Source organism: Erythrolamprus reginae, chromosome 1 (genome assembly GCF_031021105.1).
Source record: "Erythrolamprus reginae isolate rEryReg1 chromosome 1, rEryReg1.hap1, whole genome shotgun sequence".
NCBI classification, from domain to species: domain Eukaryota; kingdom Metazoa; phylum Chordata; class Lepidosauria; order Squamata; family Dipsadidae; genus Erythrolamprus; species Erythrolamprus reginae.
In genome coordinates this window covers 361,688,662-361,713,238 of record NC_091950.1, presented here as the reverse complement: position 1 = coordinate 361,713,238, position 24,577 = coordinate 361,688,662, and the positions used below count along the sequence as shown (strand labels likewise).

Sequence of the window (24,577 nt, the reverse complement as noted above, 5' to 3'; positions counted from 1 at the left end):
TCAGACTAGACAGGACAACTATTACAATTTGGTGCAAATGTTCTCCACTTCCAAGGCTTAAAAAACAAGTAACAATATGTTTGTAAAGCCATGACAGAGAGACATAAGAGTTAAACCCTGAACTGGTTACAAATAAAAGGCTAGATTGTTTGATTCCACAGTAGCTGATGGTCATCATTATTTAGGGCTTCTTATATCTGCAGTAACAGATATGCAATGTTTTTGACTCTTTCGCTAGCTCTTAGGGGTGAATCTGAGTTTCAAAATTTATTGCTAAGCCCTGGATGAAGCTTTGACAGTAGCCAGAGATTATTACTCTAATCACCTATTAAGAGTCTTAGTAGCACCAGATAATTCCAAGCTATCAACAGAGAGATAGTCAGAAGTGTCTGGAATTAAGTAAGTGTTGTTGCCACATTAATATGTTTAAGATTGGAATCAGCAGTTAAAGCTGATTTAAATTATTTTTTACATCTTGGATCTTATTCTAGTCATTTTAGTATCTGAAGCTTTGTAATTAATTTGGGAAGGAATGTTTAAGAAAGGAATGGGAAAGTACATCCCATAACTAGGGATTGGTGGACATGTGAAGGGATTCCCTCTGAACTCCCAAATAGGCATTGCTAGTCAGAGGAAGCAGTAATGCAATTCTAGTTTCCTCTTTAGGATAAGGAAATGGATGAATCTAATTTACAATTTAATATTTGTACAGTGCTTCTAAGCATTTGCAAAGTTTTAGCTGTGACCTAACTGTAATCCTTGCAATAGATCCTTTGCAATATATGGTTTTGAGAAATAAAATAAGAGCCCTGCAAAGTTAAACAAAAGTATTGGCCTTCCAAATGTCAGATGTTTCAGGTTGCTGATGCCAAAAAGTCTGTGACTTTTCCAAGATCCATAACTATTCATGGAAGAGAGATTTGCATTGGGGATTTTTAAATTCATAGTTCAGTTTCTTCACCAATATTATCTTATCAATATAGCTAACTTTATGCAGCCAAACTGGACGATCTTACCCGTGTGAGTTTCTGTCCTCCATTTGCTAGGAGATAGACAAGTTTGCAATTCACAAACATTAATATAATCCAGTAGAGAAGCTGTTCTTCGTGGAAGGAGATGAAAGTGTTATGGATATATTTCCTTTAAAAAAATACTCAGTGTAAGCAGAATACTGAAGTGCATGCCTGAACGTTTTCCAAAAACAACACACATTTAGTGGAGTATTTTATTTCACTGGTGATACAGGAGACATTATCTTCAGGCCAAAGATGCAATTTTGATAGTGCTTTGGAAGGGACTTTGGCTTTCTCAGATGTTTCAGCAAAAGCCAAAGGACTTTTGTTGCTTATCTGAAACATCAGAGGAGAATATGGAAGACACAGCTTGGGCTAGGAATAACCTTTTCCTGTTTCAATTTGCCATGAACTCAACTTGGTTCTCTGGACATCCTAACTGAGCTCCTCTTAAATCTTAGATGTGTAATATTTGATATCCGACATGCCCATCTGCTTGTCCGAGAGATTGCAGGATATATCAGTTGATGGCCATGTTTAATGCCACCAGAAAAACTGATTTTTCAGGTCATGCAGAGACAAACTTTCTTTCATTTAATCAAGGGATGGTTAATTTCTTTCTACCAGGGATGATAAATTTTAAATTCTATATTACATCAAACAAATCGTGCTGGTATCCCAAACCCTCAGTGCATTTGGCATAACCAAAAATAGGCACAACAACCAGATCAAAGACAATAAAGGATGGTTTATTTTGTTTTCAAGCAACATTAAAGTAATGCAAATGTTATCTGCAACCAATGTTTGCAAATTCTTCTAACTGGCTTTACAATTAAGAAACGAGACAGTAAAAATAAGGTTCACACCAAGATGCATTGGGGTGCAACATTTTGGTATTCTAATGTTACTGCAGCAACAGATTTTCTCTCCTGTACTTATTAGGAAAAGTGTAGATCACTTTAAATATTCTGGCTGGCAGGATCCAGGAAGAGAGTCTACTCTGCTGTGGCCCTGGCTCTTAGGAATATATTGCCCGCTGCTGTGAGATCTCCTCCACCCTCCTGACTTTCCGTAAGGCCTGAAGACCTAGCTTTGCCAGTTGACCTTGGCCCTTGATAGGAGAGTATCACGCTGCAGCTGATAGAATAGAATAGAATAGAATAGAATAGATTTCTTTATTGGCAAAGTGTGATTGGACACACAAGGAATTTGTCTTTGGTGCATATTCTCTCAGTGTACATAAAAGAAAAGATACATTTGTCAAGCACCATGAAGTACAACACTTAATGATTGTCATAGGGTACAAATAAGCAATCAACCAATAGTACCAATAATAGATGAACCAATAATTGATCCCACTTCCCCTCTGTACATTCTACTCTTTCCCTGCCAGTGAAGGGCCACACTTACCTTTTCCTACAGGAGTGGTCCTGGAGGCCAGTGCAGGTGGGTATGCGGGCCTCAGTAGGAGTGTGTGCCACCGGGTGAGATTTTGCTTCTGTGCATGCGCAGAAGCAAAGAAAGCCCAAAAATTGCCGAAATCTCATGCATGCAAGCATCCTCGCATCAGATTTTAGCTATTTTCACCAATTTCTTTGCTTCCGCACATGCGCGAAAGCAAAATATAATGCAATGTGCACGTATCACTGTTTCCGCTACCGGAATGGAATATTGCCCCGGAAGCGGAGTAAAGACGCTGAGACATATTGTGGATTAAATAAGAGTCATTTTATTAAATTAACATAAATTTAAATAACGTAACTTTAAATACGTAAATTTAAATATTTAAATTCAATATAACTAAGGACCTGCAGAGGCCAAAACTAACGGGCCGGAAATTCCTACCATAAATTTCTTTGGCAACATTGGGCAAAAACTCCTTGCTGAACCAGGTGAAGGTAGCCACCTTCACCTGGATCCAAACCACGCCCCTACATCGTGTGGGAGGGGTTCATCCTCCAATCCCCGTGGGAAATTGGATCCGGTGATTCCCATGGACATCCTCTCTCCAATCCCCGACGTTGTTCCATCCTTTAGTTCCTGGAGAGAGGCGGTCTATCACCCTTTCAAGGATGCCCAAAGGAGCATGCGCAGTCGCTTCTAATTGTCCATTTCCGCCCCAAACCTGCCAAACCCCAGTGACCAAAGGGAGGCCTTTCTAACATCTAAGTGCGTTGCACCCCCTAACCAATCCAGTCCACACCATCAGTATGGAATAGGCGAAAAAACGGCCTCCTCTAAAGGGGAGGCCGCAAAAAATTCCTATTCGGCCCCGAGGCGACCTCCTCAGGACACACTGTTAATAGCGGAGGGTGGGCAGGTGTTCGCTTCAAAAGCCATAAAGCAAGGAAGAGGTCCTGTTCAGATCGCCCTTAAATAGGGCGATCCAGGACCTCCCCCAGCGACCAGCAGGTGGCGCGCCGACCTGGCGCGCTGCCAAAAGCTGAACTTCCGGGTTTTCAGCAACCCGGAAGTACGGGGCTCTATACAGCCGCCCGCAGTGTCACCCTGCTCCGAGGCAATTTCGGCCGGCAGTTTTAAGCTGCCGGTCGTGCATCTGTGTTCAGTCTGGAGGCCTCCCCTACAAAAAGATATTGATAAAATTGAACGGGTCCAAAGATGGGCTACAAAAATGGTGGAAGGTCTTAAGCATAAAACGTATCAGGAAAGACTTAATGAACTCAATCTGTATAGTCTGGAGGACAGAAGGAAAAGTGGGGACATGATCGAAACATTTAAATATGTCAAAGGGTTAAATAAGGTTCAGGAGGGAAGTGTTTTTAATAGGAAAGTGAACACAAGAACAAGGGGACCCAATCTGAAGTTAGTTGGGGGAAAGATCAAAAGCAACATGAGAAAATATTATTTTACTGAAAGAGTAGTAGATGCTTGGAACAAATTTCCAGCAGACGTGGTTGGTAAATCCACAGTAACTGAATTTAAACATGCCTGGGATAAACATTTATCCATCCTAAGATAAAATACAGGAAATACAGTGGAACCTCAAGATACGAACCTAATTGGTTCCAGGGGGAGGTTCGTAACACGAAAGGTTCGTAAGACGAAACATTGTTTCCCATAGGAAACAATATAAAGTCAATTAATCCATGCAAACAAAAAACCCCCCGCCCGGCTGTGACCTTTTAAAACAGCCGTGCGGCTTCCCAGCCGGGCTGGGGGGCTTCCCAGCAACCCCCCCCAGCCCGGCTGTGACCTTTTAAAACAGCCGCGCGGCTTTCCAGCTCTCTCCGAATGCCGAACGCGGAAGTTCGACTTTGGCGTTCGGCTTCGGGAGACAGCTGGGAAGCCACGCGGCTGTTTTAAAATGTCACAGCCGGGCTGGGGGGCTTCCCAGCAACCCCCCCAGCCCGGCTGTGACCTTTTAAAATGACCACGCGGCTTCCCAGCTGTCTCCTGAAGCCAAACGCCAAACCCAAACTTCCGTGTTTGGCGTTTGGAGGCTGCTGGAAAGCCCCCCAGCCCAGCTGTGACCTTTTAAAACGGCCGCGCGGCTTCCCAGCCATCTCCCGAAGCCAAACGCCAAACCCAAACTTCCGCGTTTGGCGTTTGGAGGCTGCTGGAAAGCCCCCCAGCCCGGCTGTCACCTTTTAAAACAGCCGCGCGGCTTTCCAGCAGCCTCCAAACGCCAAACGCGGAAGTTTAGGTTTGGCGTTTGGCTTCGGGAGATGGCTGGGAAGCCGCGCAGCTGTTTTAAAATGTCACAGCCATGCTGGGGGGCTTCCCAGCACCCCCCCCCCCCCGAACCCTGAACTTTTGCCGAACTTCCGGGTTTGGGGTTGGGGGGGTGCTGGGAAGCCCCCCAGCGCGGCTGTGACCTTTTTAAACAGCCGCGCGGCTTCCCAGCTGTCTCCGAACGCCGAACGCAGAAGTTCGGCTTTGGCGTTCGGCTTCGGGAGACAGCTGGGAAGCCGCGCAGCTGTATAAAGAGGTCACAGCCGCGCTGGGGGGCTTCCCAGCACCCCCCCAACCCCGAACCAGGAAGTTCGGCAAAAGTTCGGGGTTCGGGGTGGTGGTGGGAAGCCCCCCAGCGTGGCTGTGACCTTTTAAACCAGCCGCGCGGCTTCCCAGCTGTCTCCCGAAGCCGAACGCCAAAGCCAAACTTCCGCGTTCGGCGTTCGGAGAGAGCTGGGAAGCCGCGCGGCTGTTTTAAAAGGTCACAGCTGGGCTGGGGGGCTTCCCACCACCACCCCGAACCCCGAACTTTTGCCGAACTTCCGGATTCGGGGTTCAGGGGGGAAGCCCCCTAGCGCGGCTGTGACCTTTTAAAACAGCCGCGCGGCTTCCCAGCTGTCTCCCGAAGCCGAACGCCAAAGTCGAACTTCCGCGTTCGGCATTTGGAGAGAGCTGGGAAGCCGCGCGGCTGTTTTAAAAGGTCACAGCCGGGCTGGGGGGCTTCCCAGCAACCTCCCGAACCGAACCCGGGGTTCAGAAAAATTTTGTCTCTTCTTACGAACTTTTTTCGAGTTACGAACCGGCGTTCGCGAGGCTGCTGGGAAGCCCCGCCGCCCGGCTGTCACCTTTTGAAACAGATGCGCGGCTTCCCAGCTCTCTCCGAACGCCGGTTCGTAACTCGAAAAAAGTTCGTAAGAAGAGGCAAAATTTTTCTGAACCCCGGGTTCGTATCACGAGTTGTTCGTAAGACGAGGGGTTCGTATCTTGAGGTACCACTGTACTATAAGGGCAGACTAGATGGACCATGAGGTCTTTTTCTGCCGTCAATCTTCTATGTTTCTATCTTTCTATGATCCCAGGCATACTGGGGGCAGCCTGCCTGTGCTCCCTCCTCATCTTTTAATCATAATTTATATTTTTATTGTGTGGATTTAGGACTGAACAAAAAGTAAATTAGAGAGATTATTCTATGGGATTGCTCAGACAAAACAAGGAGCAAAGCCAAAGTGAGTTTGACAGTGCTCCCATTATGCTTGTGCATGTCTTGTTTTAACAAAGACAGCAAGTTATTTGACACTTCTGGGGGTGTAGAAAGTAAATAGGAAGAATAGTCTCAATATTGTTTTACTGCATTTTAGCCTGGGGTGTATAACTACTGTATGGTCCATTGCTAAGGCTACCAGCCTTATATGTCTTCATTACAACACTTTTCCCCCGATCAAGTCAGTTTTGATTGTGAAGTAGCAATAAACTAGAAAATAGCTACTTGAAACTTGTGGGGAAAGAACACATGTTGCCCATACAGCAGCCAATTTCTTAATGAGTAAAGTCCTTGTATTTCAAGCCATTTTCTAGGAATCAGTAATTTCAGATTGTTGATATAGACATTGCTAGGAACATTGTGGAAAAACTGATTATCTGCTTAATGCCCAGTGACAGAGAGGCTGCTTTGAAATGTGATGGAAATTACATCAGCAGTTCTGGGACCAGTTTCACGTGCAGACACATGTGAAAGAATTCATTAATTTCTGTGTATAATAGCCAATTACAGTCATCATTTAAAAACTATGTCCTTTTTTCCCTTCCATTTTCATAAGTACTATTACCAGTAGTATCTTTCAGCTCCTGCTCGGAGAGTTCACCTCTTGTTGTGGTATGATTTGATTGTTCTTCAAATACCTACTTAAAGCACCAATTTATCATAGAGCATGACACTCTGTTATTTTTTTTTTGACAAAGTCTTTAAAATACCCATAGATATGTTCAATGTATCATAAGAAACAGAAATAAGTTCTTTTAATTCAAACAACTATTTTTGAAAATAGTCATTTAATACATGATATGTTGCTTCTATGAAGAGATGTGATCCATAGAATTATTTATAGATGTCACTCCCATATTTACTAGAATGAAATAGAAACATATGTTTCTCCTGAGGCCATGATTGCTCACATACTAGCTAAAGTATGAAAATAAATTTGAAGATTGTTGAAAATAATTGGTTATACTGTGTAGTGATACCTTGCTACTCATCGTTAATTGGTTCTGGGGACACAATGAGTATAAAAAATGATGAGTACCAAACATATTTTCCCCATAAGAAATAATTTAATGAGTCACAGGGTAGCTGACTCTAACCAGTTTTAGTTTGTGCACTGAGTAGCAAACAAATCAGTAGCACCGGGACAAATTTTAATGTCAAAATGCATTATCAACTTCAATGCGTTTCAAAGCAGTTGAGTATCGAGGTACAGTGTTCCCTCGATTTTCGCGGGTTCGAACTTCGGGGAAAGTCTATACCACGGTTTTTCAAAAATATTAATTAAAAAATACTTTGCGGGTTTTTTCCCTATACCATGGTTTTTCCCACCTGATGACGTCATATGTCATCGCCAAACTTTCGTCTGCCGTTAATAAATATTTTTTTTAATAAACTTTAATAAATAAACATGGTGAGTAATAATCTCAATGGTTGCTAAGGGAATGGAAAATTGCAATTTAGGGGTTTAAAGTGTTAAGGGAAGGCTTGTGATATTGTTCATAGCCAAAAACAGTGTATTTACTTCCGCATCTCTACTTCGTGGAAATTCAACTTTCGCGGGGGGTCTCGGAACGCATCCCCCACGAAAAGCGAGGGAACACTGTACTTCTGTATTCATAAATTACTATTGGTAGTTCTTTTTAAAAAAAAAATAATTTTATTATATAAACATTAAAATAAGATAGTACATGATCCATCTTTTGTTGGACATACTTATTTCTTTAAGTATTGTACTTAAGTCTTATAAGACAAACATCATGACATGACACAACATATCCCATTACTTGCCCCAGTTCCTGTCAACCTATCACTTTGAAAGCATGTAAAAATGCAAGTAGAAAAATAGGAACCACCTTGGAAGGTAACAGTGTTATGTATACCTTTGGCGTTTAGTCGTGCCAGCCACATGAGCACAGAATCGTCATCAGACAGCACTGGCTTACCAGCTTAGAAACATAGAAACATAGAAGACTGACGGCAGAAAAAGAGCTCATGATCCATCTAGTCTGCCCTTATACTATTTCCTGTATTTTTATCTTAGGATGGATATATGTTTATCCCAGGCATGTTTAAATTCAGTTACTGTGGATTTACCAACCACGTCTGCTGGAAGTTTGTTCCAAGGATCTACTACTCTTTCAGTAAAATAATATTTTCTCATGTTGCTTTTGATCTTTCCCCCAACTAACTTCAGATTGGGTCCCCTTGTTCTTGTGTTCACTTTCCTATTAAAAACACTTCCCTCCTGAACCTTATTTAACCCTTTGACATATTTAAATGTTTCGATCATGTCCCCCCTTTTCCTTCTGTCCTCCAGACTATACAGATTGAGTTCATTAAGTCTTTCCTGATACGTTTTATGCTTAAGACCTTCCACCATTCTTGTAGCCCGTCTTTGGACCCGTTCAATTTTGTCAATATCTTTTTGTAGGTGAGATCTCCAGAACTGAACACAGTATTCCAAATGTGGTCTCACCAGCGCTCTATATAGCGGGATCATAATCTTCCACCATTCTTGTAGCCCGTTTTCTGATACGTTTTATGCTTAAGACCTTCCACCATTCTTGTAGAAACAGAGATGAGCACTGCCCCCTAGAGTCGGGAACAACTGGCATGTATGCGTGAGGGGGACCTTTACCTTTGCCCTAGATGTTCTCCCTTATAAAAGTACATAGAGATGTTTCCAGTATTCACCCAGTGGAATAAGGAAGCATAGCTGCATTTTTAACCTGATATCAGACTAATGGGAAATGATTCTAACTCAGGTACTCTGCTGAAGTCTTATTCAACTGTTGCTGATGGTTTCGTGGGATCATTTGACCTGTCTTGTTCCTCTCAGGAGTCTTCCACAGATAAGGCCATGATACTTAATCTCAATCATTCCAGAGGCTTTCAAGGAGCTGAAAATAGCCGCACATATCTTTTCAGCCCATGCAAGCAGCCACATGGTTCCTGAGAGCTTATTCCCTCATTTTGTGATGAACTCAGGGGTCCTCAAACCTGGCAACTTTAAGACTTATGGACTTCAACTCCCAGAATTCTCCAGGCAGCATATTCTGGGAGTTGAAGTCCACAAGTCTTAAAGTTGCCAAGATTTACGACCTCTGATTTAACTGCTCACCATAAGCCTGAGACCTTTATTCTGAACCATTTCTAATGATGAGTAGGTTTGGCAAAGTATTGGGAAATTTGGTTTAACACATGTCACTATTCTGTCATTAATATATGCATACATTATAGATATAGCAATTAAACTCCACAAGTCTTAAAGGTGCCAAGATCGAAGACCTCTGATTTAACTGCTCACCATAAGCCTGAGACCTTTATTCTGAACCATTCCTAATGATGATTAGGTTTGGCAAAGTATTGGGAAATTTGGTTTAACACTATTCAATCATTAATATCTAATTAATAATAATAATAATAATAATAATAATAATAATAATAATAGATGCATACATTATAGAAATAGCAAACAGGTGTGGTTGGGTGTGAGAGGAATAACTTTGAAAGATAATTTGAAATGGAGAAATGAGGTTGGGGGAGGAGGAAAAAGCTTTAACAGTTTGTATCCTACATCTTTTCCAATCCTTGGTCTTCAAATGACCACTGGAATAATAGCACAAATTCCTACTTATTTGGTACTGAACAGCCCTTGGGAATATGTGATAATTTGTTTTGTTTTACTCCTTTTGTTTTGCATCTTACCCATCATTTATTATTTATTTATGCAGATATATTTGCATGTGAGGAAGATTGCCAGTTAATAATTGTAATGTGATTTAAATAAAACCTAATTGCATTTGTTGCAATTCAAATCCCACATTAATCCATCTACTCAGTGCAGCTCCTAAAATTTGTTGGAAAAGGTCTATTGAACTTCTGATTTTAGGTATCCACAGACCACAAGTGTCAAACTCGATCGTGTCATGTGACATATCATGACATTTTTCCCCTTTGTGGAGCGGCATGGGCGTGGCCAGTGTGTGACAATCTGGCTCGCGGGCCGTCAGTTTGGCAGGCCTGCCCATAGACCAGTGTTTCTTAATTTTTCTAATTTTTAAGGTGTGGACTTCAACTCCTGCAATTCTCCAGCCAGCATGGGGAATTCTGGAAGATGAGTTCATGCATTAAGTTGCCGACATTGGGAGACACTGCCATAGACTGAAACAACTGTCCTTCTCTGACACATTTGCATCAGAATATCAAAAGGGACAGGAGTGAAGGAAGGCAGTACTTAGGCATAGATTGGGATTCCAGTTGGAGGCCATGTTTTTTGTCAGGAGTTGTTTTGTGTTTCGTTCTGTTCCTTTCTGTTTTATTTTGTTTTTAGAGGAAGCCTGACATTTTTGCTCCCTGGGCAGCAAGGGAGCATGGGATCATGCCAGAAAGTCACTCGGTGGCCAACTAATAACTGCTTCGTTTGGATTTTCTTTCCATGCAAATCTGTCAGTTACCACATTTCATAACAGGGAGGAGACACTTCTGGACAGAAGCCCATATGTGGTTCAGGGAGGAAACTCTAAACAGGCCAGGAAGAATGGCTTTTCCCTGAGCAGAAGGGACTGGTTTGTGTTCATTATGCTTTTTGTTTGCTTTAATTAATTTATGTTATCAGATGAAACTTAAATAACTTAACACAGACCTAGTAGAGGTTTAGGGAAGGGAGCCAGAGCATTACGAAAACTTTTAATCACAATCAAGTGACTCTTATAAATATTTGCAGTCACACATTTTCACACAGAGCATGAAAACCCAGCCTGTGGCTGCTGTAAAAAAGATTCAGCAAAGAGGAAGGAAAAGAAGGAAGGAAGGAAGGGAGGAAGGAAGGGAGGAGGGGGAGGGGGAAGGAAGGAAGGAAAGAAGGAGGGAGGGAGGAGGGAAGGAAGGCAGGAAGGAAGGAAGGAAGGCAGGAAGGAAGGAAGGAAGGCAGGCAGGCAGGCAGGAAGGACGTTTATTATCACCTTTACGGAAACTCTCTTGGTTCCTGTTAGCACATGTGAATGAGAGAGACTGAGCAAATCAGTCCTGGATAGTCTGCCTTTTCTTTTGTTTATGTTTCCCTGCAACAGGAGACATATTGAATTAGTTCCACTCATTTAGGACAGCATATCAAAGAAAGTTTGATGCATCTGGCACTCCAGAGAAGAAAAAAGCTGCATATCAAGCCGAAATGTAGCAGATTTTCAACTATGGTTATTCCTGTGAAATGGGCAGATTTCTAAAGGTTTTCCAAACGTCTGGGAACGTAACACTTTGAAGTGTATTGTAAATGAAAAGAAAGTGGCAGATCACTCTTCTTCTGGGATATAGAATAAGGATCGGCAAACTTAGTTTGAAAAGACCTTCCCCAATTTGGCTCCATGTGGTCAGGAGACCAAGGAGTGGAGGAGTCATGTAAGCTTGCTACTCCATCAGCAAGCAGGCCGCTGATAGACTATTACTGCCCAGGTGGCCCGGTGGCCCTGACCTTCAGTCCTCTGTCCTTTGCTTCAAGAGCTTGGCTGAGTCTGTGGTATTTCTGATCTGATCTATCATACTTCAGAGAGGATAATTTACCTTAGGAAGGAGAATGTAATTTAAAGTAGGATTTCTATGAAGTACCCAGAATTATAATCTGGGACTGCAGCCTAACCAAAGAATTCTCTCTTCAATTGCACAAATTATTTTATAGAAATCTCAGATTCTCAGCTTTATCTCAAGGAGTTGAGATAGCTGAACTTTTGGATAAAGTCGTTTATTAATCTTGTGGATGTGGTACTAACCATTGGCATTTCAGTTTCACCTTGACAAGGATTAAGAATATTCAATTCAATTCAATTCAATTTATTGGATTTATATGCCGCCCCTCTCCGAAAACTCTTTTTTCTTTGGATAATGATAACCTACTGGGCGATGATCAATTCAGTGATGACTTATTCAAGACAGCCTGAGTGGGTAAAGGAAAAACTCAAATTCTAATGGAACCAATATAATCATTCCTACATTGCCAACATTGTGTTTACTTCAGCTCCCAAAATTCCCCAACCAGTATGGAGAATTCTGGTCCATACATCTTAAAGTTTGACAAGTGTGAAACACACTGGTTTATACTAGTCTGATAAATACTAATCTTCAGCTTTTGGAATTTTTTAGAAAATGGTGAAATATACTGTAGTTTAGAAACCAATTTTTCTAACAATTATTTCCAACTGCAATAAAGATGAAAAGGTTGTTACAGATTGCTCATTCAGTAGCTCTCCAGACACATGAAATTAAATTGTCATTGTCCCCAGCCAGCATTGCCCATTTCCTAAGAGATTAATCCTTTTAATGGGTTCTTAACAGTAAGGATTTTTGCTGCACAAATATCTTTTTGACACTTTAACAAATAAGCTCATCAATCAAAAGGTAGAACAGAAATCACTTCAACAGTACCTGGCTATGGATAAAGTGATTGATTGGTTTCAATAAATGTCTTTTCTTTAAATGATTGATATTTTCTGCCCTTAAACAATAATTGACAGTTCATGGAGATATCTGCCATTTACTGATAATCTGAGGTTTTCCATTTCAACCACAGAAATTTGTCAATCTAATAAAATTTCATGTATCATTATAAATGGACATACAAAATTATACTGCTGATTATGTATTTCATAATAATTTATACTTTCAGTATTTGTATCAATATGTTATTTACTTGGCAGAGGGGTTTTTTTTAACTGATTGCAAACTCTAAGCATATGTACCGTTAACTACACATTGCTGGTAACTTCTGTGTTTATTTTGGAAAGCTCAACCTCAAATATGGGAACTTTGTGATATTCTGGTAAGGAATACTTTATTGGCTAATCCTAAATTTGTACTATAGTAAACAGATGTGTAAATGAGACTTGCAAATAATTGCTACAAAACAGCATCAAAGAATGTGATGTTGAAAAGTGGTGTTGCTCTGTTTAGGCAACAAGATTTTTAACAGGGATATATATATATATATATATATATATATATATATATATATATATAGATATAGATATAGATATAGATATAGATATAGATATAGATATAGATATAGATATAGATATAGATATAGATGATATAGATATAGATGATATAGATATAGATATATATATATATATATATATATATATATATATATATATATATATATATATATATATATAGAGAGAGAGAGAGAGAGAGAGAGAGAGATGGCTATAGCTATCTATCTCTATTTTTATATGCATATCCATATGCATACACACACACACACACTATTCAGTGGGTATGACTGTGGCTGAACTGCTTCCTTTTCTTGAGTGTTTTTAAATTTGAAAGTGTTATTCAGGGATGGTTCACCACTTTCCAAGTGGTGAAAGCTGTGGTCAGTGTAAGCTATGAAGATTTTGAAGTCCACATTGTTGCCTCAGTTGGCACTTTCTCACTACACAATAACCACAGCATGGTTTGCTGAGCTAGGCTGTGCATGAACATGCATTCATGGTTTAGAAATAGTTATTCTGTGGGCAGTTAATTGCCAAATGTGTGGCCAAGATTATTTATGGGCTCATCAGCTGTTGTGGCGTATTACCCCAATGCTTTGGTTAGTATTTCAAGGGGCTGATCAAACAGGTAGTAGTATAGTCGAAGAGTAAAACTATCCTTGCAGTTCCTGTTCTCCTGCTTTGATTACTTGTCTGCAGAGGCACATAGGATTAATTTTTAAAAGCAAATTTAAAAAAGGGAATGATTAGTACCAGTATTTGTCCAATCCACCCATAGTGGGTACCATATACCTATGGCTAATTTCTGTTGCCTCACTCATCCCAACCAAATCAGTTGGGATATTTACTTACTTACTTACTTACTTACTTACTTACTTACTTACTTACTTACTTACTTACTTACTTACTTACGTGCTTGTTTGCTTGTTTGACTTCTATGATGCCCAATCCAGAAGGACTCAGGGCAGTTTACAACATAATGTAATACAATACAAAAAGATACACAAGCAATAAGAATTTGAATATAAACTAAACCCCATAATAAAACCCATTTGTATTAAAACAGTCATAATCATATGCATACACACCATTTATACATACTTGCTCTCGGTTATCCCACAACTCTTCCTACAGACAAGCATCTTCTTTAAAAAAAAACCCTTCTTTGTGGATATATTTCTTGCATTGGAGTAGTGGTTCTCAACCTGGGGGTCGTGACCCCTTCAAGGGGTGAACGGCTATTTCACAGGATCACCTAAGACCATGGGAAAAGACAAATTTCCCATAGTGTTAGGAACTAAACCTTCTATTTTGGCTCCTTGGAACATATTTTACAATCCGACCAATCAGGCATTTACAGTGGGGTTGTCCCTCTGACCTTCCTGCCAATCAGCTTAAAGCTCTGTTAGGAGAATTGGTGCTAGACTTATGGTTGGGGATCACCACAACATGAGGAACTGTATTAAGGGATCACGGCATTAGAAAGGTTGAGAACCACTGCATTTGAGCAAAAGAAGTAGAGGATGACAGAGAATGAGTTGGCTGGACAGAGTCACTAAAGCAGTAGGCGTGAGCTTAAATGAACTACGGAGGATGATGATGATGATGATATTATTATTATTATTATTAATAATAATAATAATAATAATAATAATAATAATAATAATAATTTATTAGATTTGTATGTCGCCCCTCTCCGAGGACTCGGGGCAGCTGGTAGAGGGCAGGAAGGACTAGAGGAACATTGTCCATGGGGTCACCAGTAGTGGGTTCTAAAACCTGTTACTACCGGTTCACCCACGTATTCATGTGTGACGCTTCTGCACATGTGCAAAAGCATCCTAGGTGTTGTGGTTGGCTCTGGCCCAGCTCCTGCCCCAGGGAATGTGGAGGTGGATGCAGGGGAAACATCAACATGTCATAGGCCTGTTTCATTGCCGATAGAGTCAGGTAGTGCAGTTTCCTTGGACGAAGAAGGAGGTGGGAGTGACTTGGAAGAGGGGGACTTGGCACACAGCCCAGGAAGCCAATCTCCATTATCTTTGGTCGATTCGGATGAGGAAGTCTTGGACCCACGCAGGCGCAGAGTTATGCGTAGAAGAGACCAATTGAGGACATATTACAGGAGATAAGAGAGGCCACCTGTGTTTGGGTAGGGCTCTAGTACTTAGAGCTGCTCATACAAATAGCAGCGTGTTGATTTGGCTGTTGTGGAAGATTATCTGATCGCAGTTCTTCAGGACAGTGCTTTGCTGTTTTCTGGACTTTGTTGATTTTTCACGCCTTTGAAACCAAAGCAGAGCAAAGTGTGTATGTCTCACTTCGTTGGAAGAAGGAGGGCTGTTACATTTCTTCACAGCTGCTAGCTAAGTACTTAAGGACTGATTAAGGGAATTGCACAGCCTACAAGGTTGTTTTGGGACGAGTGCTCTTTGCAATACAAAAAGGGTGCTTTGTTTCTTTTGAATTTTGTGATAAAGAACATTGTTTTGAATTTTCAAACGTGTGTGTGTCTGAAATTTGTACCCTTGAATTTTCGGGAGGCTCCTACCAGAGAGCCCGGCAGAACACTAGGTTGAGCCTCCCACCACTGCTGCTACCAGTTCTCAGAATCGGGCTGAACCAGAAGCAACCCAGGGTCATGATGGGTCAGACACCACTTCTCAACTAACAACAACAATAACAACAACTTTCAAACAACACTGGCTAGCTTACGTCATAAAAATAAGAAACAAAATGAAGAAAAATACACTTCTTTCTGAAAAAACAGATCAACACTGAAAAAAGAAACTAAGAAGCTAACAGAGGCTTGGCAATTCCCCTAGCCACAGGTTTGGGAATAAAGCCAGGTCCAACTGTGCAACTGTTACAGGTTAAGAAACAAACAACTCTCCAGGAGAATACTGTAGATAGGTCCCACTTACAGTTAGTTCTAATGCAAATGGGATCACTCATACTGAATTTGACTGGGAATTCTGGTAGATGCAATGAGGCCCTGCCTCATGAGTCCCAGTGACCAGTTAGGTCCCAGAGAGCCAACCTTCTCCAGGTCCCCTCAACTAGACAATGTCATTTGGTGGAGCCTAGGAGAAGAGCCTTCTCTGCCGGGGGGGGGGGGGGCATTCTAGAATCAGCTCTCTCCAGAGATTTGCACTGCCCCCACCCTCCTCGCCTTCCGCAAGAGTCTTAAGACTCATCTATGCCACCAGGCTTGGGCCCAGTACACTCTACCCCCCTGGTCGACGAATGTGTTGAGAGTAAGTTGATTGAATGGGAATGACTGTCTTTTAATGGTTTTGGGGTTTTTTAGATTATAAATTTAAATTAATTGGATCTAGGACGTTATATATTGTTCCGTTATATGTTGTAAGCTGCCCTGAGTCCTCGGAGAGGGGCGGCATGAAAGTCCAATTAATAAAGAAATTAAATAATCCCAGCACATTTCCTCAACTGAGGCAGGTTGAGCTTTCCTGTTTGAAATCACCATTGCAAACTAATAGCTATTGATTTGGAACTAATTTTTTAAAAATACAATTATCGTAAGTACTGTATGTCCCAATTTATAATACTTGGTTGCTGTCAAAGAATAGGGTTAAAAGTATGCCCTGAAATAAACTTAGGCATGTTTTTTTTCTGTTCACTATTAATCTGCTGTTTCTGTAACCAAACACATATGTTTGTTTATCCGCTTAAACAGTAATGATATCAAAATTGATTGCTGGAAGTTGTATCATCCTACAGACATTTCCGTCACTGTTTCTGAGGTCTGTCTTATGTTGCAGCCTGAAGAAAAAAAAGCAATGTCTTTATAATTTTAATTTCTTGCAGATTTCATCTCAACAAGCAATCAAAACCCGTACTTTAGAAGAGTGAGGTTTGATGTCTCAGCGATGGAGAAAAATGCTTCCAACCTAGTAAAAGCAGAATTTAGAGTCTTCCGCTTACAGAATCCGAAAGCTCGTGTATCAGAACAACGGATAGAATTATATCAGGTAAAATTTTGATTGTAGCTCTCCTTATATGTTTTTTTTAATACACAACATTTTTCTGGGACACATTCAGAAACTATAGCAGTGATGCTATAGCACACGCACACATGCTTTCGGCACCCGAGAGGAAAAGGGTTCACCATCACTGCACTATAAAGTTAAATAGATAGTAATATTCATTCTATTTTCTTCAGACACTTTGGAAAATGTAGTTTACGAGAAGAGGTTTCACTCACTGTAGCAGAGAAATTATTTATTTATTTATTTATTTATTTATTTATAAATCTCATTTCTAATTTTATTTCTAAATCTCCTTCTTTAAATTTATCATTTATCAGGATTGCAGAAAGAAAAAATATATAAAGTTAACTTTAAAATGTACATTATATTTAAATACACCTAAATGCTTGCTTTTTAAGGGCATATATGAATTTATAGTAGTTTTGTATTTTTATTAGAAGCTTATTGAAAACCACTTTAAACTATATATACAAAGAAAAATTTACTGTACTAAATTATTATAATGGCATCTCTTGCTTTGGATCCCTCTTTTTTAGATTTGCATTGTGAGTCAGGGAGAAGTAAATTTTCCAGGCCAAAAGGTCACGTTGCAGACCTCATTCCAAAAACTAGAAATGAGACAAGGACAAAAAATTATTATTATTATGATTGATTGATTGATTGATTGGATTTGTAGGCCGCTCTTCTCCGAAGACTCGGGGCAGCTATGAAACTGATTTCATTTCATTTTCATTTAATTAAAATTACACATAGATAACCGGATAAATCTGCAATTGATAACCTGATAAATCTGCAATTGTCTGACAATTCTTCTCTTTTGCTATGTTAAAAATTACAAATCTCTACTGTATTGTACACCTTTTGCAACTATCTGGGTACTATACCAAAGATTTTAGTAAGACTGTTTACATTAAATTGGGGTTCTGCTAAGATGGGGAGAGAGGGAATCAAAATCCTGAAGTTATAACAGACAATGTGTCAGTTTGCTTAAAGGGAAAATATAATTTGTAACTTTCTGGAATGATCCAAGCAATATATGGTCCTTTTTCTGTTGCTTCTGTTGCCATAATGAGATTTAGGGCTACAAATAATAATAAATACACATGGGATATGACACTTATTAACATTCACAAGGGCTGGCTAGATATATTTTACTCAATGTGTCATACTGATTCTAACATATATAAACATGTTTATCATCACAGTGTTTCAGCTTTGTCCTCTGCATGCTTTCTTAGAAGCAAATCCAGTTCAGCACAGTGCAACTTATTCTCAAATAAATCAAGCCCAAGATTGCAGCTTTACTTTGCAAACAAATATATGACAGAGTCCTGGGTGGAGTCCTTCTCATCCTCAGTGACCCCACCTGACCTCATTTTGTCTTAGTTCAATGGATGCTGTTTTGTGTTCCATGGAGTTAAAGCCAGGAGCTTGTTTAATTTTGTTTCTAACTGCTCAGTGCCAGCAAGCTCTTTTTGGGCTCTTTTTAATTCACTTGCAACTTCATATGTAATCCAGTTAAATCAACTTGCTCAGACTTAAGGCCAATTAGTTCCACTGAAGCCAGGGGCACCAATCTGGTATACATCTTTGCATTTCCAAGTCATTTAGGCTAAGGCTTAAAAAAAACACCTTTATCCCTTTTTTCTAAAAAGTCATCTGGCAAATTTCTGTAAAGTTAGAGATGAATTCTTAACATTAAACTCCAGCCTTAATAAAGTTTTCACTCTTAACTTATTTTTGTTACTGAGTTAGAGTTATAGATTGCTGAATCCAAAGACTAACATGGGTTACAAAGTTAAAATAACAAAAAAATACAATATGAAACTACACTTATAAACACAATACATGGACGAGAAAAAATACACTTAGATGATAATAAGACTATAAAACATCTGTAATGTTGGCTCAATTGGAAAGCCATCAAGAACAAGGGCTTTTCCCAATTTCATAGCTTGAATTGTCTCTGCAATTTCCTGTTATGGTTGTCCCAATTTCCTTTCATATTTTTGATGGATCTTTTCTGTCTAATTTGTTCCCCCAGTTTAGTAATTTGTTGTTCAGTTACAGATGACTCCAGTTTATATAATTTTTAAAAAATACACCCATAAAAATAGTGTGATCCAGTAATTACGGCAAATAGCAGTCTCAAGTGTTGCTGCGTTTACAATCTCTGCAGGCAAGATGTTCCACTGGTTGATCACTCTCACTGTCAGAAAGTTTCTCCTTATTTCCAGGTTGAATCTCTCCTTGGTCAGCTTCCATCCATTATTCCTTGCCTGGCCTTTTGGTGCTTTGAAAAACAGTCTGACCTCCTCCTCTCTGTGGCAGCCCCTCAAGTATTGGATCACTGCTGTCATGTCTCCCCTGGTCCTTCTCTTCGCTAGGCATGCCCAGTTCTTGTAGCTGCTCTTCGTATATTATAGTCTCCAGTCCCCTAATCATCCTTGTTGCTCTCTTCTGCACTTTCTCTAGAGTTTCAAAATCTTTTTTGGTAGTGTGGTGACCAAAACTTGATGCAATACTCTAGGTGTGGTTTGACTAAGGCTTTATACAGTAGTACTTCCCTAATCCTAGATTGTATCCCTCTATTAATGCAATTTAGGATTGCATTGGCTTTTTGGGTTGCCGCTGCATTCTGCTGGCTCATATTTAACTGGTTGTCTACTAAGACTCCAAGATCCCTCTCGCAGTCACTGCTATTGAGTGTGGTTTTGCCCAGTTTATATGTATACTGCTCAAAAAAAAAGGGGAACACTCAAATAACACATCCTAGATCTGAATGAATGAAATATTCTCATTGAATACTTTGTTCTGTACAAAGCTGAATGTGTACAACAGCATGTGAAATTGAGTGTCAATTTGTGTTGCTTCCTAAGTGGACAGTTTGATTTCATAGAAGTTTGATTTACTTGGAGTTATATTGTGTTGTTTAAGTGTTCCATTTATTTGTGTACATTTTTTATTTTTCTTACCTTGCCTTGGAGGTCTTCTAGTCCAACCCTCTGCTTAGGCAGGAAACTCTATACCACTTCAGACAAATGGTTATCCAATATCATCTTAAAAACTTCCAGTGTTAGAGCATTCACAACTTATGGAGGCAAGCTGATTAATTGTTTTAACTGTCAAGAAATTTCTCCTTAGTTCTAAGTTGCTTCTTAGTTTCCACCCCTTGCTTCTTGTTCTACTCTCAGGTGTTTTGGAGAATGGTTTGAGTCCCTCTTCTTTGTGGCACCCCCTGATATACTGGAACACTGCTATCATGTCTCCCCTAGTCCTTCTTTTTATTGAACTAGACATACCTAGTTCCTGCAACCATTCTTCATATGTTTTAGTTCCGTAATGATCTTTGTTGCTCTTCTCTGCACTCTTTCTAAGGTCTCAACATCCTTTTTACATTGTGGTGACCAAAACTGAATGCAGTATTTCAAGTGTGGCCTTACCAAAGCCTTATAAAGTGCTATTAACACTTCACATGATCTTGATTCTATCCCTCTCTCAGCTTTTTTTCTCCAGATCTCCAGCAATTCCAAGTAACAGATAAAACTATTTTAAAATCTGGGTGGAAGGGAAGAAATAAAATGATTAAATCTCAAACATCCAGTGACTCTCCCTTTGCTTATAAAAATGGTTGTCAAATCCAGGATTTGCTGGAATTTAATCAGACAAAAGGTTGAATATTAAGGGAATGTCTTTGAACACATATCCTCAGTAGCATTTGTGTTGATTTTGTGACATCTTTACTTTATGAAGAAACTTCTTGCACTGAAAGAAAAATAGGAAAATAAACCTTGACACATTTTTAGTTTACAAATAGGCATTGGGGCGTGGAAAGCAAGAAAGGAATGAAAGTAGAGTGAAAACTCTCTCTCCCTTATTTTGCATGGTTATAGCAGTTTTGCTTTTATGGCACATTATAGTAGACATATACTGTAGTATATACATACTATAAAACAAGCATGGATTCAAGTGATTTCTCATGGAAACAATGTCATCTTTTGATAGCACATCAAGCATCACGAAAAATGGAGCCAACATGCTAGGTTTTACTGCTGCTCTTATCAGAAACTTTAGCATGCCTAGATATTTGATAAGCTTCTGGAAGGAATGGAATGTATGAATGTGTTGTTTGGTTTTTTAAATATGATAGGGTTTTATATGTTTTTTAATATTAGATTTGTTCTACTCTAATATTGTTTTTATTATTGTTGTGAGCTGCCCCGAGTCTTCGGAGAGGGGCGGCATACAAATCTAATAAATTATTATTATTATTATTATTAATAATAATAATAATAATAATTATTATTATTATTATTATTATATGATATTATATTGTTATATTATTATTATATTATATTGTTATATTATTATTATTATTATTATTATTATTATACCACATGGGAAAGGAGAAGGAAAACATTCTAGGGGGCAAGTGCTGCAGCAGTCTATTGGGTCCCAACCAGAGGTTGTTTGTATTCAGCTGGTTGTGACCGATTCTGGTGAACTAGTAGCGGAAATTTTGAGTAATTCCGAGAATTGGCAAATATCACCTCTGGCTGGCTCCGCCCCAATTTATTTGCTGCCTCTTGAATCCCAGCTAATCAGCTGGGTCCATTTTTGTTGCCCTGCACAGAAGAACGGAGATGGAAATTGGGGTGGGATGGAGAATTTGCAGTATCCTTCCCCCAGGAATGGAGAGGGAATGGGGATTTTGCAGTATCCTTCCCCTACCATGCCCACCAACCCATGCCCACCAAGCCACACCCATAGAACCTAGTCCAGTGCCATTAAAAGCTTTACAGATGATGGTTAACACCTTGAACTGCACCTAGAAGCCTAATGGCAAACAGTGCAACTTGAGAAGCAGTAGTCTCATATAAAAATACTGTGATATTGCCACCCTTGCTTGTGTTGATACATTCTGGATCAACTGCAGCTTCCATATAGAACAAGAACAGCACCCTATAGAAATCCAACTCTGTGATGGCTAAAGCTTGAAATGCCACAATCCCTTAATACAGTTCTTCGTGTTGTGGTGAACCCCCCCACCAAACCATAAGTAGTGTTGTGATTGTGATCCTGCTGTATAGAGCGCTGGTGGGACCTCATTTGGAATACTGTGTTCAGTTCTGGAGACCTCACCTACAAAAAGATATTGATACAATTGAATGGGTCCAAAGACAGGCTACAAAAATGGTGGAATGTTTTAAGCATAAAACTATTCAGGAAAGACTTAATGAACTCAATCTGTATAGTCTGGACGACAGAAGGGAAAGGGGGGACATGATCAAAACATTTAAATATGTTAAAGGGTATGTATGTATGTATGTATGTATGTATGTATGTATGTATCTATCTATCTATCTATCTATCTATCTATCTATCTATCTATTAGATTTGTATGCCGCCCCTCTCCATAGACTCGGGGCGGCTAACAACAATAATAAAACAGCATATGACAAATCTAATATTTAAAATAACTAAAAAACCCTTATTAAAAATCAAACATACACACAAACATACCATGCCTAAATTGTATAGGCCTGGGGGAAAGGGAATATCTCAATTAAAGGGTTCAGGATAGAAGTGTTTTTAATAGGAAAGTGAACACAAGAACAAGGGGTCACAATCTGAGGTTAGTTGGGGGAAAGATCAAAAGCAACGTGAGAAAATATTATTTTACTGAAAGAGTAGTAGATTCTTGGAACAAACTTCCAGCAGATGTGGTTGGTAAATCCACAGTAACTGAATTTAAGCATGCCTGGGAAAAACATACTGTATATCCATCCCAAAATAAAATACAGGAAATAGGGCAGACTAGATGAACCATGAAGTCTTTTTCTGCCATCAATCTTCTATGTTTCTATGGAGAATGATAATTTCATAATGAACTTCTTCTGTCCCAGTTTCAATGTCTTCAAATAATTTGATCCCCATAAATTATTTAGAACATGATTTTTTTTTTTAAACCAACTCAATGTACCTCTCCTAGGGGAATCTGCTAATGCAAGTGGGTACATTGGAAGAAGTCTGGTGTAATATGGCAAATTTATTTGTGGGAGGTATCAGTGCTTGTGTCAAAGAAATAGACTGACTTATGCAAATAGCAACAGCTATTGTATTGTAGCCCATACCCCCCTCAATAAAAGCCTCATTGCATACTTAGCTGTATACTTGTCTTCAATTCTTTGCATGACTGCAGACGGGTACATCGAAATGCCCAGAATTCCACAGTAATCATTTCTCAAACAAGCCAAAAATAAATTATATTTTCAGTATTTTCACAGCTTAATACATTTTAACCTCTACCAGGAAAAAAAATCTTGGCAAAGATGACTTTTTGATAAAATATATTTGGCCCAGGAAGAAAGACAAACTTAGAGCACTGCTTTATCCTTATGTAAGCTGTAGAGATTACGGGCACTGAGGTGTGGTGTTTATAGCAGCCAAGATAAAGAACTGGCATTGAAATAAAGATGAAAACATCAGAGAAATGATAGTGGTGCAGGGCCCATGGTAGCTTTTCCTTAGAGCCCAAACATATATTTTTCTCACAGACACGAAAGCTACCTTTTTTTTTTCATTTTTAAACTACGGTAAGTTTTTGCCATGATAAATACGAACAGAGGAAATTGAAGCCACTGTTAAGATTCTGTTATGATACTACGGACAATCTATATCCACTATAGTTGTGTTACCCCCATACGAGCTATAAGCAGGGTTTATGTAGTGTGCCACATATCCTTGTTATTTGCAATCTTGCATGATGAACGTGCTTGGCAAGATCACAGGAAACGGATCACAGAACTATCGGCTTTAAAACATTTGGCAAGTCATATGTACCTTTTGTATTTTGGCAAGTGTGCTGTACCTCGTACAATAGCTTGTTAAGGTCCAGGCTCTGTTCTCAGTGCCTGCCAGATACAAAGCTGATTGAAGCCAAAAGAGAGACCCCAACTGCCTTCCGCTTCTGCAGAATTATTTCCCTTTTGCAGCTATATAGTTTTAAGGAAGTCCAGCTGACGAAATAACATGACCTGCAGAATTTAGCAGGTGGCTGAGGTTGCCAAAATCCTGCTGTCAAAAGTTATTCATGGGAAATATCCTGGAAACACTTTTCAGCAAACAGCCAACAACATTAATCACTTTCAAGCAAGCGAGAGAGAAGCAGGCATCTTTGCTAAGACCATATATTTGATATTTGGGCATAGTAAGAGGCAGAATGGTCTGTTTATTATATTTACTATATTATATAACTACTGTAGTAATATTTAGTAGGTATGGCCCTCTTTAATATAACTTCCCAGAGGATGGTGACACTTCTCATTTTATCACTCTGACATCACTGTAATGATTTAAAAAAAAAAAAAGAAATACATTTATTTCCAAGATTTTCTTTTTCATAATTGATTTCAAGAGACAGAGAGATAGTTGGAAGTAAGTAAGAAGCCTTGTGATATGAGATGGGGCTAAGGAAAACCTGTAAACACAAAGATTTTGAATGTGGCAACACTTTGAGTATGATCAAACTATATCTTGAATAATGAAATGGCTGATTCTTTTCAGGCCAATGTATAGCTCTGAGATGGCATTGGTAAGACTTGCTGATGGTGC

General features: G+C 39.5%; 1 protein-coding gene across 1 annotated transcript in view; it reads left to right on the top strand.

Annotated features, from left to right (window-relative positions):
* Positions 1 to 24,577, top strand: part of TGFB2 (transforming growth factor beta 2) — a 106,399-nt gene that overhangs the window by 65,891 nt on the left and 15,931 nt on the right. Inside the window, exon 2 of the mRNA XM_070734394.1 lies at positions 16,782 to 16,945. Within this exon, the coding sequence (XP_070590495.1) occupies positions 16,782 to 16,945 (164 nt within the window). The remainder of the gene's footprint in view (positions 1 to 16,781; positions 16,946 to 24,577) is intronic.